This window comes from Pieris rapae, chromosome 6 (genome assembly GCF_905147795.1).
Source record: "Pieris rapae chromosome 6, ilPieRapa1.1, whole genome shotgun sequence".
In the NCBI taxonomy this organism is placed as follows: domain Eukaryota; kingdom Metazoa; phylum Arthropoda; class Insecta; order Lepidoptera; family Pieridae; genus Pieris; species Pieris rapae.
The window spans coordinates 5,531,463-5,550,012 of record NC_059514.1 but is presented as its reverse complement, the minus strand read 5'-3'; the positions used below and the strand labels follow the sequence as shown (position 1 = coordinate 5,550,012).

Below are 18,550 nucleotides of genomic sequence, written 5' to 3'. Positions count from 1 at the left end.
AGTAGGTATAATAATTATTATCGGAATGCTCAATGACGTGAACAATGCACTTTCATCTCTCTTTAGTTTTAATCGCGCCATCTAGTTAGTTGCCTTAGACATTCTCTCACACTGAACTGAAGGACAAAAAAACCGAAAACGTTTTTGTTCTTTGAATTTTATTTTACTTTTCTGATTCAAATGTTCTATAAAAAACAAAGTGCTATGAAGTCAAGAAGTGACTTCCAAATGTTAAAATCTAATAATATCGGTTCGCCGACATGTGATGTTAACAATCGAGTCGGTTTTATAAAAATCCTGTTCAATTAAAAGACATGACAAAAACTGACAAAATCTTACCATGTTCTACAATAGATGATAATATTTAAAAACAAAGAGATTTTAAAAGCGAAGGTAAATTTCGAATCAGCTGTTTTTGGATAAAGTTATCAATAATAATTTTAATCATATCCCGAAAATTCTATTGAGCACGTTATAAAATATTTTTCGTTTAAGGGTTCTAGAACTAATTTGGACTATAACAGTATGAATTTAAGTGTGTCGAGAGCAATACAGATTTCGTGGTTCGTTCTTTAAAAGAAAGAAAGTGTCTCTCTCGAAAGTGAGTCTGTGACTTGCTCATTGAAGGTACGGCTGCAGAGATATGGTCGGTGCCAGACTCCGCGGTAGAATATGGCTTATTATGCGTCAATGCGAAACCTCGGCGGGCCAGGCGGGGAGTGTCACCTCAACCTATACGCTAATGTAGTGCGTGCGAAGGCATTATACGGGTGCCCCATATGGGCAGATAAACTAAACCGGCATAACAAAACCATTCTCAGACAGTCGCAGAGTGTAATCGATTTTGGGGTTTTATTGGGTATGCACAGTAGCGAGTCCCATGTAATATATCCCGTCACTATCAGGCAAACGTGCCGCGCGAGGGAATGCATGACGTATGTCCCCTCGAACAAACCAGGCCTATTAGGCGCAAGCCGTATGTATTTTGTGTCTGCACATTATATCTTATAGGGCAAATTAAGTACTATGTTTAGATGCGAATGTTTCGGTGCAAATCGTCGTCTGAAATTCTTACCCGTTAAAAAAAATTCGTACCTATTTGGCATACTTAGCGCTAAGTTTCGTATTTGAATCATATGCCCTAAAATTTGAGAATGTATAAGGCTTAATAATTGAAACAACTATGTTCCATGGCTAGAAGCTAGCTTGGACCAGACTTGGATAGACCACTTGATAGTTAGGTAAACTCAACTTGTAAATTAACAGCGCTAAGTAAGTACATCTTATATTACTAATTATGTATTAGTAATGTAAATGGTAATTAACATATATAAAAACCTCGTAGCTATAGATTGTAACTAAGGTTTTATTAATTTGTAATTTAACTATTCTAACAGGAACTGTTTGAAATCCGATTAAGTAGAAACAGAGATATCGAGAGTTCTGACCGCTCTAGGCTATTTATCGGGAAGCGCCCCCTTATTTTATATTTGTTTTTAAATTTAATAGTTTTTAAAAATCACTTTCTAGCTACAGCGCTGATTTTGCTGGCGGAGTGTGGAGCGCAAGTAACTTTTTATTGTTTAAAGTTCTGAAAAACACCTTTGCAGCTGCAGTTGGTAACAATAATCTATTTTGATCTTTTATCGAGTTTTTAACAGATTTTTTGTACCGTTGATTCTTAATCTAATTTGGATACTAAAATCTCCCATCTGCATGTAGATCCAGTTCACAGTTCATTTAGTGTTTTGTATCGGAATAGTTGAAATATGCAGGGAAGAGGCATAGGATGACGGGAGACGCGATTTCAGCGTGCCCCCCCAGATAGTTGCGCCCTAGGTTGCAGCCTAATTAGCCTAAAATCTAGCCATTTAGAAAGGCCTTTTCATTTCCATTACATATATTAAATGAGAAATACTATGACGATGTATGTTGCTTCAGCCAGCTGGGTAGGCAAAGGGAACTATGCCCATACAACTAAGTCTTCAGTAAATTTTTTAATATGAAATGAAAAGAAACCTACCATTAAATCCATTCATTAAATCTGATATTGAAACAAATTAGTAACTTCTTTTAGAAATATTTGTATCAATGGCCCGCACGTTTGTGCATTGTGGCCAAAACAGGTAAAAAAATTAAAATACCGGATGGAACGGAATTAAAAAATGGAAAATATTCTATAAAATTAAAGATCGATTTTTATAGAGATAATCTATCTCTATAAGAATTGATCTGTGATAAGTTATTTTCTTTTTAATTGACACTGTTTTGACAGTTGCTATATTGTTATATACCTATACATACTGTTTTATATATAACCAGTGACTACACTATACTTTAAATCAATAAATGCATGAAGAAATGTATATGGTAATGGTTTTGACTTTAGGTTATAAAGAGAAAGCCAACCTGGTGTTACCAATAAGTACATATATATTGGCATTCTATAATATAATTAATTAATAATGGACATAATAAAATGAACAATTTGTAATCTTAATACTTTATTTTTGGTGCCTTAAATCGAAAACCATATTTACAAAATTATCTTAACCTATATTTAGAGGGTTGTCAAAATTTTGTTAATAGTAAATTTTATATTTTGCCATAAGTATATCTAGTACGGTTCTTGCAAATTAAAAGTATATAGTCTGTAATATATCTCATTCATGGAACAAAGTTTAGTCCTAACCACAAACAGACTGTAAAATACTTGTGGCTTTCATACTAAGAGATAACATCAATTTTCAGCAGACCCAAAACTTGTTTGATGATTGTCCATTAGGATTTAATAGTTACATGTAACACAATTGTTTGGCAACCCTTATCGTTCATACATAGAGTAGATTACTAACAAAAAGAGAACATTCATACTTTTAGTATCCTATTATCGCCTCCTTATTAATTAATGTAAAAATTTTCATTCCCAATCCGTTGCTAATATCTGCTACGATAGTCGTACTTCCTAAATGGTCAATGACATAGATGACATTGTGAAGATAAAAATTATAATTGATAAAAATTGAATGCAGAATAAAACTTTGTAATTAATCAAGAGGTCTTGTTTAAAGTAAATCGTGCGATTTATCTTATTCACCGCTTCTGGGTGAGCGGTCGTTGCTACGGCGTTCTTGTGACTCTCCGTTTTGTCGGGGTGAGGCCGAGCGAGAACGCTCGCGAGAACCACTTCTTGAACGGGATCCGGAGCGAGAACGGGAACGAGACTTGCTTACTTTACCCTCGTCTCGCTTTGGCGACGCAGCCTCCTTGCTATGAGAGCGAGAACGTGAGCGCTCCCTATAAAACAATAATACATTTCAAATACAAAAAACTTACCGCAAATGTATGTTTTTTAATCTTTATTGACAATGGCTATAGTTCGACGAAAATCTTTAGTGTTCTAAATGTAATGTTATGTTTACGGGCTACATTTTTACAATATTATTTCCCAGTAAAATAATGTAAAAACTAGTATTAATGGAACATCTAGTTGCATGAGAAAATTATGCAGAATAACAGGATCCAATAAAAATATACCTAAAATAAGAAAAATTTCAAGACAGTTAGTTTTGATTAAAAGTACACATGCTTTTAAAATTAGCATTTCTACACCGAAACCATGCAATTTACATAGTTTAGTTACATACACTTCTACAAATGTAAATTTAATAAAGCTACGAGGTTACTGTAAATAAGGGAATGTGGGGTATTAATTATTTTACAGCTCACCTTTTGGTGGGATCCCTTCCGAAGCAGGAAACATAACAAAAGTTAATAAACTAATTTTGCGTTAAGATATTTGTTACATTAAAATAATTTCTGTTAAATGGTTGCTATAATGCCTTTTTTGCATTGCATTTGTGCATAATTTGGATGCTGAATTTAAAAGAATTTTAATAGTTCTAAATATGTACTTCAGGTATTGTAATGTAACCGTTTTTTGACTATGTGAATTAGATATTGCTATTAATGTTATTCATATACATACAAAATGTCCCAAGCACCTTTGTCCTCGTCACTTATGTTACTTTGAAACAACAAATATGACAAGACAAACTACAATAAGAACATAAGCTACATCTATTCCCCCAGAACATTCACTATATGTAAAGTTGACATGTTTAATTCAGATAAATAATGTTAATCAACTATAGAATAACACTTAGAGAACAGATAGTAAAGTAACTTAGTATTAGTAAGTCTCTAGGACCAACATAAATACAGTCAGTCACACACATAAGAAATGTTAATATGCTTTCACAAATTATAAGCAGTTGCATATCATGTAAGAACCCATTTTACATAAAAATATACCAAAACTATTGATGACTTACAATTTGTGTTACTAAAATTTTGTGGTTTTATTTTTATATTTTATCAATCTGTATGAGAACTGTATCAACATTTCTTAATTTTATCCACCATAATTATCACAGCATCACCTAGATTTTATCTAGCTAGTATAAAATCCATGCAACTATTAAATTTGGATATCAGCACCTAAACACAAGCAGGTTGTTATAGGCCCAAATTCTAAAATCTAGATTAAATCATGTATAACTTGAGGGTTGTATTCCAAAATTAATATTTAAAATAGTTTGAAGCAACTTCAAATCTAGACATTTGATAATTAAGTAGGCTTAGATATGGAATAGGGGCCATAGTACGTGTACTCACTTGGATTCGCGTTTGGGCGAGGGTGAAGCAGATTTCCCGTTGGTCTCGTTGCGTACCGGAGAGCGCGATTGTCTCGTCTCGTTGTTGGAGCCCGATCTAGAGCGGCTGCGTTCCCTAGGCGCCCGGGATTATTAGCTAGCTACTACTACTTGCATGTTTCTCAACGTTTCGTTACTTGGCACTATGTAATTTCAATTCCTTCATTGTGGAAATTTGTTTTGATGTTCGCGATAAGCATCAAACGTTTTAAAGAGAAATGTTGAAAAACTACACGGTAACACAAACTACAATAAATACCCCGAGATACAATATCTAATATACTTTATACTTACGATTTTAAGTTTTGCTCAGCGATTGAAATTACACACCTAGCCAAATAAACTGTATATTAATTTCATTGAAACCGGGCATTGCGCATTTAGGTATGATATAATTTTATCAGTACATGCATATCTTCGGGGATATTGAAATATCAAGAAATGAATGTATAATTGATAAATTCATTTCTCAAAATACTTAATTTGTGACATTGAAATGGTGCAATCCACCAAGACGCTTGATATTCGCTAACTTTCGCGACTTTATGTTATTCATAACATGTTAGTCAGTAAGAATTCGATGCTTTTACCAAGTAACTACCTCGTCTTAGTGAATCGCAAATTGATTTATACCAAACTTACTTAGATCTAGATCTGGACCTAGACTTGGCCACTGGACTCTTGCTCTTCGGGCGAGATCTAGAGCGAGAGCGGCTCTTGGACGAACGGCGAGAACGGGACCTGAAAAATACAGATTTTCTGAAGTATGACGATATAATTAAATATATATATCAAAAGTGTGACAAATAGCTTCAGTGTTAGGTTTATCAGTCAGTGGTGTCAGCCCCGAAAGATGGTTAAAGAACAATATCATCATTTCATATATGCTGTTGAAAACTGTATGCTGCGATAATAATATATAGGGTACCCACCCCCTTTTGACAGTCTAGACTCAGCGTGGCATATACCCGCGAACCAATTGATTAATATCAGGTTTATTATGAGAGCCTATTTCTCGGATAGTCTATAATCTACATTTTTCACAGGAAAATTACCTCGATCGTGATCGACGACGGTCACGGGAGCGACTCCTGGAGCGGCTGGATGACGATCGTGACCTGCGACGAGAAGAGCGACGATCCTCCACCAAACGAACACGGCGGCCATTCAGTTCTGTGCCATCAAGCTTCTCAATAGCAGCTCGCATATCCGAATGGGTCGCGAATTCAACGACACTGAAATTTATATTAATTAGAAAATGTTGCATATAATAACATTTAATTTGAAAAGGTTTGTAACTCAGAGTAAATGTTATAATTCACAGGTAATCAGCCCCGAAAGATGGTAAAAATACGATATCATCATAAAAAGTAACCTAAGAAGACCTTACTTTTGGTAAAGTACAAGCAAATCAGGTAATAAAACCCATGATATGGTTCAAATAGAAAACGTGACTACAAAAACTGTACAGGCAATAAAACTAAAACTTAGTGATTGCCTGGAAACTAGTACTGACTTTTTTAATGTAAAGAAAAACTCACCCTTCATTCCTGTGTTGTTTATGCGCATCAGCGTAAGTGACTTCGCCAGCTTGACGCATGTAATCCTTTAAGTCCTGTCAACCAATAGTACATGTTAGATAGATACATAACAATATATATAATAAATAATAAGGAATGTCGTCAGTTTCGAAAGTGTCATCAAGGTTGTCAGCCCCGAAAGATGGTTAAAAACGATATCATCATGAAAAATCCAATCTAGCTTACGATACCTGCCATGATAACCTGATGGTGATAAACAAAATTAAATTGTGCCAAATACAGTTTCGTAAACAGTTATCCACTAGGTCATTGCTTTCGTAGACAAAGCCTTTAAAATGTCCAAACTGAATTCCAATATCTTATCATCTAGGATGCCTTACTCTAGTCGTCTTGTAGTCTTCACCTCTTAATGTTTTCTACTCCGATATCAATTCATTCCTCAACTTATCAATTTTCCCTTGTTCCAATAATTTCCACCAGTCTTTCATTGTCCTTTTCAACATTGCTTTTTTCTTCTATATATATCTCTGTTCTCAACCTTCTTGGCGTCAGCTTGCAGCGTTCTGTGGTTTCTGTAGGCATTGTAGTCTTAATATATTCTGCTGATCGGTAACTATCCATATTTTTCCTTTCAGAGTATTCAGCTCAGATCAACAGTCAATGGTTTTCCATAAAATCTTTCAGGTTCTATTAAGTACGAGAAACTTTGCCTTCTTGGCATTGGTAACAATTCCTGATTCCATCTATGTTCTTCATCCAGCTCTGCAATTCCTCAAGCAATGACACCGGGAAGAACAATCTACGAAAAGCTGTATGGACACTTAAAAACAAAAATCCAATATAGCCACTAGATCGCTATAAGGAAAATGACAGGATGAATGAATTTACAATGGGTTTGCACAAACGGCTCCTGTAGTGCCCCCCTGACATTACCTTGGGGTCGGGTCCTCTGAGGCCATCGGCACACGGGGTCCGGGCAACCTCAAGCCAGGGGAACCTCAAGGGTAGCGGGCGCCAACACCGTTATCCCTCCTAACATCCAGATCACATCGCACACGGGCTATCGTGGAAGGGCACAGGCCAGAAACGCCACCTTCTGTCGTTATTTAAAAAAATGAGCTCGCATGTCTTTTTAACAAAAATAGAAAATATGATTGTAACTGTTAATAAAAAATATTTTTATTACTAAATTTATATTTTATATTACTGTTAATTTAAACGGCGCTCTAGTACGTCCGGGTCATCTTTGGATTGGTATTCCGTCTTCGACGAGGCCGTCTTATCGATCTACTGTCACGGTATGCTTCCTTTTGCATCGTTTCTATGTCTTCGATGGTTTTCCTCATTGACCACGGATAGATATCGGTTCCCGACTTCCCTAGTTGCCACGTGTGCTCCAAGCCACAGATAACCAAGCCCTCAGCTATGAGTATTGGATTGCCCTGAGTCCTGCCCCTGGGGTGAATGATGGATGATGATGGAGCCGGTTCTGCTCATTCTCTTACCTGCCAGCTAATGCGGCTTGACAGATTTTCGACGACTAGCCGATACTCGGTACGCGTCGGCGGCCCATATCTGTAATTGTTGTCGTTGCTGTAATAGAAATTCTATCATAAATGTCGAGAGACTATGATAAAAAATCTATTTATACTTATTGTTTAACTATTGATCAGTTATAAAAATAATCTAATCTAATATTTTTGATAACTGACAAACAATGTTTTTAATAGTTGAACAGTAAGGTTGAATTTTAAATGATTGCAATTGACAAACTCATTCAGTATTTTGAGCTTGAGGTTCTTGGGGTTCAGATCAAAAATAACTATTGTATAGGAAAATTTTTAACTCTGAGCTTTTGAAATAATAGTTTTGAATTAATTTATTAAATTCAGTGTTTAGTAAACTTCCCCATCAAGTGTGATTGTCATACATAGTTTACTTAAACATTGTTATTTTATAAAGAATGAAAAATCTATATTATTATTTATAAAACCATTTGAATATACCGAAATATGAATACATACACAAAAATGGTTTACCCTTCCAAATAAAATATACAAACTGTTATTTTTGCTAGGTATATACCTCCTAAAGGTTTGCCATTTAAAAACAATTATTATGATTACTTACGAATACAAGCTGCAATAATTGTAAAATTAATTTGTAATGTGTAAATGTCATTATGCGATAGTAGTAAATGATATTTTTGAAAAGAATTATAAGCACCTACTTGTTAGATTATCTTTGTGCAATGGAACCTATTTAATAAATATATTATGTAATTTTAAAATTGTCTTTTAGGTGTCAATGAGTGCTTTAGTTACTGCATATATGAACTGTACATTCTTGTAGCAGGACACAATTAGATGAATACAATTTGTATAGTGGTGATGTCCCCTAGCTGAAGGTAAGGTGTGTCATGTAAAGCGTGGCAGTATACAGACGCGGGTGGTTTGGGAGGCCTCTGCGGTCGGGCCCTTCGGTCCCTTCCCCGCCAGCGGTCTGCACCCCTCGGCACGCCCCGCGCCCGCTCCACGCTCACCCTACAACAATACTCACTCGTAACGAGAGCGGCCGCGGTCCCGCTCGTAGTAGCGGTCACGCCGGTAGCGGTCCGCGCTGCGGTCGATGCCCCTCGCCGGCTCCACCACGACCCTGTAGCATACCCCCGATGTTATACACCGCGCCCCCACTTACACCTCGCATACATACAACTCTCAAATATACCAGTCGATCATAGAAATACCTGGATGGCAGACGCTGTGCCCAAACAAAGATTATCAATAAGTACTCTGACTTCAGGAAATCTATTCTGTCAATGTCATGCCATGTTGAAGCCCTCTTTAGTGTTCAATTCATTTTAGTCTAAGTCTAAAGTCAGCAAAAAAACTACGAGTTTTCATTAGATTATTTAAATAAAATGCCACACCTTCCACAAGTTCAGTTCCTTTCATCTGTATATTTTATAATAACAACCTGATTAGGTTTTTCCATGAACCAGAACAAGAGTATCAAATAGGTATGAAAAAGAAAAATCTTATCAATTCAAAACAAAAATGTACATTCTGTCAAAACATTCAACCTCATAATATTCAGTCACATTCATTCTTCATAGTGTATAAAATGATCCGTCCTCCATACACTTCTTTCAAAATGTGGAGCCGGCTGATAAAAAAGTTTATTATTAGTCATGCTATCACATAATACTTTTAAACCAGCATTATTTGATCACATTTTTTAAGTAGATTTTAATTTTAGGTTCAAGATAAACTACTACGAGAAAAAAAACTGAGTTTCTATAAAACAGTAATTTGTCCCAAGCATAGTTTTTAACCATCAAAAACAAAACTAGGAATATAGCAATAGCATTAACAATTTTCAAATATCTACTCATAAGTACAATAAAATTAAGTTTAGTATCTATGAAATTTTGAAAGATAATAATTACCTTTCTCCTAATAATTCTTTTCCATTGAGCTCATAAACAGCATCATCTGCATCTCTATAATCTTCAAATTCCTATAAAAATTTAATAGCTTTTGTCAAACTTTAAGCATAACATAATATTAATCAACTTTTATTTATACTATAACTACTATACTATAATAAATATTGCAGCAATAAATAATAGTAGTGGTACTAGAAGTATTTTAGTTCATAATAACCAAACTTTATATAATGTTAATCATTTCTAATATACTTTCACTTATGTTTATAGTTTAAAAAGTGTCAACGCAGCTCTAAAAGCTAAACGCTGTATGTTGTTACACAATATGTACACTTACCACAAATCCGTAGCCATTCTTGATAAGGATATCTCTGATTCTTCCAAATCCTTTGAAGAACTTTTCTAAATCCCTTTCACGAACCCCAAAGGGCAAACCACCTACATAGACCCTGGAGCCAACCATTTTTTGTGATGATCTGAAATACAATGCGTATTGAACATATTGATGACTTTAATCATCATAAAAATTTTATGAAGTATTGAATAGCTGTTAAAGGGATTATTTACCGGTAATTGGCTCTTTTGAACATAGCTAGCTTTCTAAAAATGCTAAACTATGTTATATTATAATATATTGATTAATACACACGTCATTCAAAAACAAGAGAACTCATTTAAAAATTGGAAAGTCTAGTATTTAGTTTAGTATATTTACGAGAAAATAGATTACAAAGTTACATTATAACAACACAATTTAATGTTAAATACGCTCATCGGGTAAATCACACACCGGAATTAAGACAACGTTACTTATTACTTAAAATCGATAACCTTTAAAGTATAGGAACGTGGAATGGCGGCAGTTCGCGCTTGTCACCACGCGCTATTATGAATTTCAGTAGTAACTTTAATTAAATAGCAAATAATAAGTGGTACATAAATAAGGCAAAAATACTTTAAAAAGAGATTGACGTTGTTGAAAGTAATGCACAACTTAAAACTATTTAAAGTAACCTACCGAAGACCTCAACACGCCGCGGTTATCAGACTTCACAATATGGCGGTCGGCGACACTAAAGTCTAAAATAATCACTTACTACTACTCGGCTCTCACATTAACACTATTATAATTTTTACCAGATGATGATAGGGAATTTAGATAATTAAAATAAATTTGTACTTACCAAATAAAGCCAGCGCTAAAAGTAAACAAAAATTGAAATTAATGAAAACACTGCTCCACAAAATCACGATGTAAGCCGAATAACACGATATCGGAAAAAGGAAGTCAAGCTAGGTAATAGGTATACACAGAGTACAGACTAGGATGACTATAAATAACAGAATAACAAAGCGGAACGGATGGATGCCAACATTATGAACCAAATAAGTGTTACCATAAAAAATATTTTCGAAAATTGTAAAATGATCCATGTATGTAGATCTAAATTGAAAGTTACATTGTTTCTACGTAACTCCAAAGATTTTAATTGTTTAAAATTATTAAACAAAAAAAATAAATTGATTGATGCAGAAGTGATGCCCTAAGTTATAACTTAGGGCATCAAACAAAATAGTAATTCCGCATATTATTATTATATATAATAATAATATGCGGAATTACTATTTTGTTAACGGAATATCCTTTTGACCGGAAGATGAATTGGCTGATGTACAATTGCAGCAATCAAACAACCTGGACTGATTTAAAGTTGTATTACAAAAAAATCGATTCGCACGCCGTGCAACTGCTACTCGGAACACAAGCCGCGCTATTATTCCAAATCAGTAAATCAAGAAGACAGCATATTTGTTTATGGAATTGAGAACTAGAGGGCCCTAAGTCCTAAACGCCAACATATCAGTGTCCAGCTCCAGCGATATGCTCAAAGTTCAAAGGTCATTCGCCAATCGCTGCCCGGCCGTCTAACGCAATGTATGTGTCGATTGCGCGCATCCGGACCCGAGTTTATTTTTATAAACTATCCCGGCTTTATTTGAAAAGCACGTAATAGTTGCCCTGAGGTGCAGTCACAAACCGGCTGAAGCTACTACTTGGAGACGTCCGCTCCGCCTATCCTGTAACCCTTCGGGATTCGGGAGAAGCGGTGGAGCGCGCAATCGCAATACCGATAGGATCAAGAAACGAGTCAGACTTAATCCTTCGGGCTCAGTCAGCCGCATGTTCGTTCGCATCATGCGGGATGCTGGGCGCAATGGCCTATGGCCCGGTATGCCAAATCACGTGAAGAGACGCTGCGCAACAGCGGCATCTAGGCGCCCCTTCACCGGCAGACGGAGAGGTACTCTTCTTCCCGCCGAGCGTGCTTGACGCGCGGCTCAAGCTCAGGAAGGCTCCCGGCCCGGACTGTATCACAACCGGTTGGGCTCTCACATTTACACTTAGACCCAGATGAGTAGGTTTGCATACGCTAATTACAATATTTTGTTTGTATTGTTAAATTGATTCCAATCTAGATTGAATAAATTTGGGCATTTTCCTAATAGTCTAAAACTGAAGAGAAACTCACGTGTACATGGATTATAAGGAGTAAGGAGTTGTATTTCACTTAATAGATAATAATAAAACACAATTTAAAAATGAAAACCAATTTTTATTCACCATTCCAAAAAGCCTACTTTACATTACTCCATTCCATTGCTACAAAATTAAATGCACATTATAGCATGATCATACTCTCTACAAGCTTAATCAAAATTAAGATAAAAAGCTTAAAGAAATATGACACACTATTTAGGCAGTAACCGCCTTAAGTGAATTATTTAAAAAATTACTTACTCTGCAGCGATTATTTGTCTTAGTATAAAAAAATATATACTGGCGGTCATTAATTTTAATTTTTTTTTTATAATTTTCCTTAGTCATCTCTCGCTACAGAGATATAACTTAAATAATAATCGTATTACATTCATAAGGATGCGCCATACACACAAAGACAATCATAACAATGAATTTTTGACTTTAAAAATCGTATGTGGCAATAAAACTTTATTCATAGAAATGTTAGTATTATTTAAAGCCACATGCAATTTACTTGTAAATTTAAAATATTATATAAAAATATTGTCAGTACTTTCTATACATAAGTATGTCAAAGCACACAACACACCACAAAACATACAATATGGTTCTGTTTTTATTGTGATTTTAGCTATTACAAAAATTCTAGTCTTCTGTTGGCTATTACTTTAAAAACTCTTAAATGTTGTATTAACTTTTTAATACATATATTATGAAACATGATATGGCAAAATATATAGTCTACAATAAAATTTCATTTACGTCTTGCAAATTGCCCAACTATAATAATCATTGACATTATAACAATATTCAAATGGTATTTTTATATAATATATACTATATTAATTGAAATATAAATAAACACTAATTCAATTTCAATATATTAAATTAAATTACAAGATTGTAACAATATATGGGAGTTAATACTATTTCAATCAGAGAATTAGCAAAATCAATATATATTATAGAATTAAGTAACCAAAACAAAATCAAATTTCGGAGCTACTTACAATGTTTCACTTTATGAAGACTATGCAATAACTTGAAACACCTTAATTGAAATTATTTGTAAGTCATTGAATCATGATTACAATATTTATGTATTTTACATAAATATTGTCAATTTAATATTGATTAATGAAATGATATTTCTTATTCAGTCTTCCATATTTTTATTTTAATAAGGCCTCTTTGCATAACCACCTCAAAATGGTAAGGTAGTTATAATATGTATGTAAAGGAAGCCGATTTAACTGCTCTAAACAATACGTCATTTAACACGATCGTATATTTACTCAGAATGCACAGACTCGCCGAGACTATTACTAGTCGAGAGCAAGAAGGTGGTATATGATTTCCCGCCGAGTGCTTAATATTTGGTCCGAGTCAAATGTTTTGTTAGTGATGTTTACAGCATTAATTAATAAATGAGGGTACTAAAGTGCTTCCGCCAAGAGTTCAATAGGACGAAAGCAGAGTGTACAACCACCGTAATGTAAATTATGTCTAGTTCAGTTAAATCGGCTTGAGTCATAGCTAAAAACAGCATTCCGAAAAATCTATTGAGGTACATCAAGAGAGTCACCTATGGCGCACTCCACACTTTCTTAAATAATTGTACTAAAGTAGGCTTAACTAAATTATGGTTACATTCATTAAGTATCTTAAGGCAATATCTAGTTTTATGAGCTGTTCTATTAGGCAAACTTGATTTTGACTTTAGATGCTTATTGATAGGGGACCTATCTGTCACGTTAGTAAACTAACCTAGTTTGAACGGCATCTGATACAGATGATATTTTTTCGAATTTAGTTCTAGACATTGCAGCCATTAAAAAAACTGGTCGCTTATGTCAACATAAATAAATACAATGTTAGATCAAAACTCACAGACTTTCTCATGTTGTTTAATGTAGTTTTAAAAATAATGCGTGAAAGTCTGTTTACCTCATTAGCTTAATCATTCACACAAACCACAGACGTTATATATTTTGTCTGTGGGCAGAAAAAACCTCTCATCCAACCACAAAAATATAAAAGTAACACAACTTGATGTTTCATGTCACAACCTTAAACCAATTTAATGGTTTTTACGAATTTTATTATCTTAGTACACCTCTGGGTGTTTTTTCGTCATTTTAAGATTTTTTTTACTGTCTTCCCTATCTACTCTTATGAATTAGCATATTTTTATTGCAAATGCAAATTACCGAAGGTAACGCTGCCTTAGAATCCACGCTTAATTCAACCTTACGCGTTTTTTATGCGAGTATTTGTTCAAGCGTGGAAGGCAGCATAACCTCATTATAATAAAGTATAAAGATATTCGAGTAAGTTAAAAATTTACAGCTGTCGAAGTCGTTTCCTGACATATTCCCAATCCATAGACCTCAATAACAAGATTTTATCATGATATTTCAGTCGCGTGCTTATTTCCATAGTCTATTGCATGATTCGCCGTATCAGCGTTCATTGTAATTTATTATTAGTTGTCTATGGACGGTTTTGTGCTATGCTCACACTGGTGGTGGCCCACGAACATAACGCAGTTGCGGCGTCAATGTTTGCGCTAATGAATTCAGTGCGTCACAACATCTTGGCCGTTCTACGAGCCACGCGGCTAGAAGTAAAGCCACGAGGCATAGTTGAATGGGAATAGATGAACGCAGTACACGCCACACCCACCCGCCGCGAGGATTAAAGTCTGGATCACCAGAGCCAGTCTTGCTGGTTACAATGACGGTTTGATCACTGAAAAAACATTTTCATTATATTTAGTTTTTTGAAATTCTTTAATTTTTGGGATTCGTTAATTTCGTTTAAGTATTGAATTCAATATAGTAATCTTTTTTAATTTAACGAAATCTCCTTATTATAAATGTGCTTCTTAATAAATATAAAAAGGCTTCTACTTTAATAAATATTAGATCTTGAACATAAATAAAAAATATTTAAAACTTACGTGTCTTCTTCGATTTTAAGATCAGGAATGCTTTGTTCCACTAAAGCACGACAAGATTCTTGCAAAATTTTCACTTCGTTCTCGGTTTGTTCCATACGCTGCAATAAAAAATAGTTTCATAAAAGTAAGTCGCCGAAAATTTAACTCAATATAAAAACTAAAATATATCCAGGCCATTAACTAAAATAACATTTTTTTCCGTATATTAGTTATCTGTACCTTAGTAATAGCTCTATGAGCAGGCGAGTTCGGAGCTAGAGCGGCCTGCAAGCGTTTGGCCAACTCACGTAGAGCGCTTAATCGGCGAGCACGACCGCCTGCATTTTCACTATCACCATCCGATATTCCGGAATCTGAGAGCGAGTCGCATGTGGAACCACCCTGCAACAAAACATATTGTAGGTACACATACAAGATGTACAAAGAATACATAGGTGTCGTAAAAATACTTAATGATATTTAACTATTACTAATACTTTAAGTATTATGCCAGGATAAATTATTTGTTCATAAATCCCGGCCCCACACTTGGCCTTAATATGCGGTACACAGCATTTATGTTAGTACCATATTTATAACAACAAGTATATAAGACTAGAGTGTAGTAGTATAGCAACTTCTTAATCAAAACTATACTAAGAGATTTCAAAATCAAAAACATTCAATTTTTTTTTTTCATTAGAATATTACATACTTGACGAAACATAAATTAACAAATTTAAGTTTATGGTACGTTTCTGTTAGTGTTTTTTGTTGTTCTAAGCAGATTTTTATGGTTCTTTAGGCAAAAAAATGTCTTTAACACTATTTTATTTAAAAAAAAATGTTTATTAACGTCTTATATGTTTACCTTCTTCTTGTCAATTAACGAAGCAGCCAGTTGTTTGATTTGAGCGGCTACTTCGCTTTGATCTTCAATTTTAGATCCTTTATCGCGTAAATTCTGCAGTGTGGTTAAGTCACCACGTAATGCTCCTTGCAATTCACGAAGCGCATTCTCCCAATCCGCCCATGCACTCACCGCTTTTTCTAGCGAAAGTAATTCACTAGATGTGCTGTAAAAACACAAACATATCTTTATAGAACTACAAATGATTAAATAAATGATCCCAATTATAATTGTCACGAAACGATGGACCGATAAGGCTCATTTCATTTTCACACGAGCCATTAAATTTTCTAATTCGCACGCATCGGCAATAAACGTATTGTTAAATTTCAATTGTCTCGCTTCCTAATATGGGTCTTGATACATAATCTGGGTAGAAAAGAAAGCACTTATGTCTTCATTACACCCTTCTATCATATGGTTATGCAATTTAATACGTGGAAGGGTGATTTCGTCGCTCTGAAGGCAATACTAAACTTAAATTCACAACCCTTGAATTTCAAATATCATAAATAAAAAATGTTTTAACATCTCTTAAATGTTATTGAAATTTGTCTAATTATTTGATTTACATTTTTTCTGAACTGATCAAAATGGTAAAAATATTGCTAACCGCTGGTGTGCGTCGTCCCAAGCGGCTAATAAAGCTGTCAAGTCCGTAGTAAGGCCACATTCATCAGTTTCCAATTCGCCAAGTGCACGTCGAACGGAAACCGTCAGTTTCAGCATTGAGACCTTGCATTCAAGCAGACGTGATAGACGTTCCTATAAACATACAAAACATTAGATGAAGTACATTCAAATACTAAATAAATAAATTAACTCCTTCTTTCGTATGTTTGAGAGAACCTTCCAGCCGAAGCCTTAGTGAGGTTTTGGAAAAAGTAATAATTGTGACTCTATTTTTGATATTATCAATTGAACAAAAACACTTTTAACGGATTGAAGTTATGTATTATTTTAACATAATTTTAAATTTAACCGACGTTTCGCGTGCTTTACAGCGTGCGTGATCACGGTGACTTTAAAATTATGTTTAAATAATTATAAGTTTAAAATACATAACTTCAATCCGTTATAAGTGTTTTTCTTTAAATGTGTAAAAATTATGTTAATAAAAGACAATATTATCAATTGAGTTAATTAAGTTGCGAGAGTAGTTTTAATCCCTGGTTCGATCGCCATAACAACAAGTGCTTTTTGAGTATAGAACTCTGATAGCAGAAATAAGCCTGCCCTAACCAGCATCATAGTAATTAATTGTACCTTGAGTTCTTCAATCCGTCTGTGTAACTGAGCTCTGGTGTGCGGCTGGGGAGCGCAATCTCCAGGCTCGCAGACCTCGTCAAGTGTTTCGCGCAGGGCTGCAATCTCGCGGCGCAATCGGCGTGCGCCGCCGCGTCGTATTGCAGCCGCTCGCAGCGCCGACCATCGCGCAGATACCGCTGTTTGGAACGAAAGATAATGTTAGTTTTAATCTAACGGCGGATGGGATAACATAATTATGTATATATATTTCTACTCAGCTTTAAAATAACTTTTCTATCTGTGCTCGTGAGTAAAGTAATATATTATCTGAACATGATTAAACTCGGTTATTTGCTACTGTCGTCATACATACGTCTTTATTTGACGGAGATGGTCAATTGTTTAAAGGATATTAATGAATTGTAAGGCAGTGTATAACCTATATTTACCTAATATGATTACATATTTACTCAAGTACGTTTTATTTAAACATTAATTAAATATTTATTAGTGGTTGGCTAATTTACTTTGAACCTTGACTTGGTATATGCTGTAGCCTTGTAAAATATAGCTTTTGTGGTTATTAAAAATATATATAAACACGAAAGTTATATAATTTTAATAAAGTGTTTCTTGTGTGTATTATACTTAACAAGATTTATAGCTAATAAAATTTTTACAAAAAAAATATATCAATTTTGAAAACTCATAGCGAAATTATTCAATGTTTCCAGTAGTAGTTAAAATATTGTATCTAGCCCGCTCTGCCTTTTTTAATTATAATGGCGTTCGTACCTAACACCTGATAGGCATGTAAATTAATTCTTGCCGATAAACACATTTTTTTTTTGTATTTTCTTACATTTGATATTTTCTATACTATGCGACAATATTATAAATTGAAAGGAATCGAGCTATGAATAATATATATGAGTAAAATTGAATAGAATTTACGTGTTATTATGTGTGACTGTTCTAAATTTGTATAGTAGCATTCAAGGCGAACGTTCAAACAGAAATAGACTGCAAACGCATTTACATAACATAAATACAGTCTTTATATTACAAGGAAGACTCAAGTCTCTGTGTATTTACACGTTCACCGTTTAGTAGCTTTTATATATTTAATATTTAATAATCATTTATAATTTTTCAAGAAGCTGAGCTCCAGTTGGTAATAATTGAACCGAACCCATCTAAGTAGT

At 34.4% G+C, this 18,550-nt stretch overlaps 2 protein-coding genes across 14 annotated transcripts in view; both read right to left on the bottom strand.

Moving 5' to 3' along the window:
* Nucleotides 1–2,487: 2,487 nt before the first annotated feature.
* On the bottom strand, nt 2,488–11,032 carry LOC110992464 (serine-arginine protein 55). Of its 11 annotated transcripts, none has more exons than XM_022258301.2 (11): nt 10,889–11,032; nt 10,042–10,180; nt 9,705–9,775; nt 8,701–8,799; nt 7,762–7,849; nt 6,257–6,330; nt 5,771–5,950; nt 5,358–5,456; nt 5,010–5,045; nt 4,678–4,791; nt 2,488–3,297 (listed from the first exon to the last, which is right to left on the bottom strand). In XM_022258301.2, the coding sequence occupies exons 2-11, from the start codon at nt 10,165–10,167 to the stop codon at nt 3,090–3,092; spliced, it is 1,095 nt and encodes a 364-aa protein (XP_022113993.2). In that variant the 5' UTR covers nt 10,168–10,180; nt 10,889–11,032; the 3' UTR covers nt 2,488–3,089. The 11 variants fall into 11 exon arrangements, with proteins under 11 accessions (XP_022113993.2, XP_022113994.2, XP_022113995.2 ...); XM_022258302.2 differs by lacking the exon at nt 10,889–11,032 and adding an exon at nt 10,723–10,803; XM_022258303.2 differs by lacking the exon at nt 10,889–11,032 and adding an exon at nt 10,536–10,558.
* Nucleotides 11,033–12,302: 1,270 nt separating this feature from the next.
* Nucleotides 12,303–18,550, bottom strand: part of LOC110992394 — a 189,640-nt gene continuing 183,392 nt past the window's right edge. For all 3 annotated transcript variants that reach the window (XM_022258199.2, XM_022258201.2, XM_022258200.2), the window contains 6 exons: nt 17,364–17,542; nt 16,711–16,862; nt 16,059–16,263; nt 15,428–15,589; nt 15,209–15,306; nt 12,303–14,997 (listed from right to left, as the gene is read on the bottom strand). In XM_022258199.2, the coding sequence (XP_022113891.2) occupies nt 14,763–14,997; nt 15,209–15,306; nt 15,428–15,589; nt 16,059–16,263; nt 16,711–16,862; nt 17,364–17,542 (1,031 nt within the window). In that variant the 3' untranslated portion in view covers nt 12,303–14,762. The remainder of the gene's footprint in view (nt 14,998–15,208; nt 15,307–15,427; nt 15,590–16,058; nt 16,264–16,710; nt 16,863–17,363; nt 17,543–18,550) is intronic.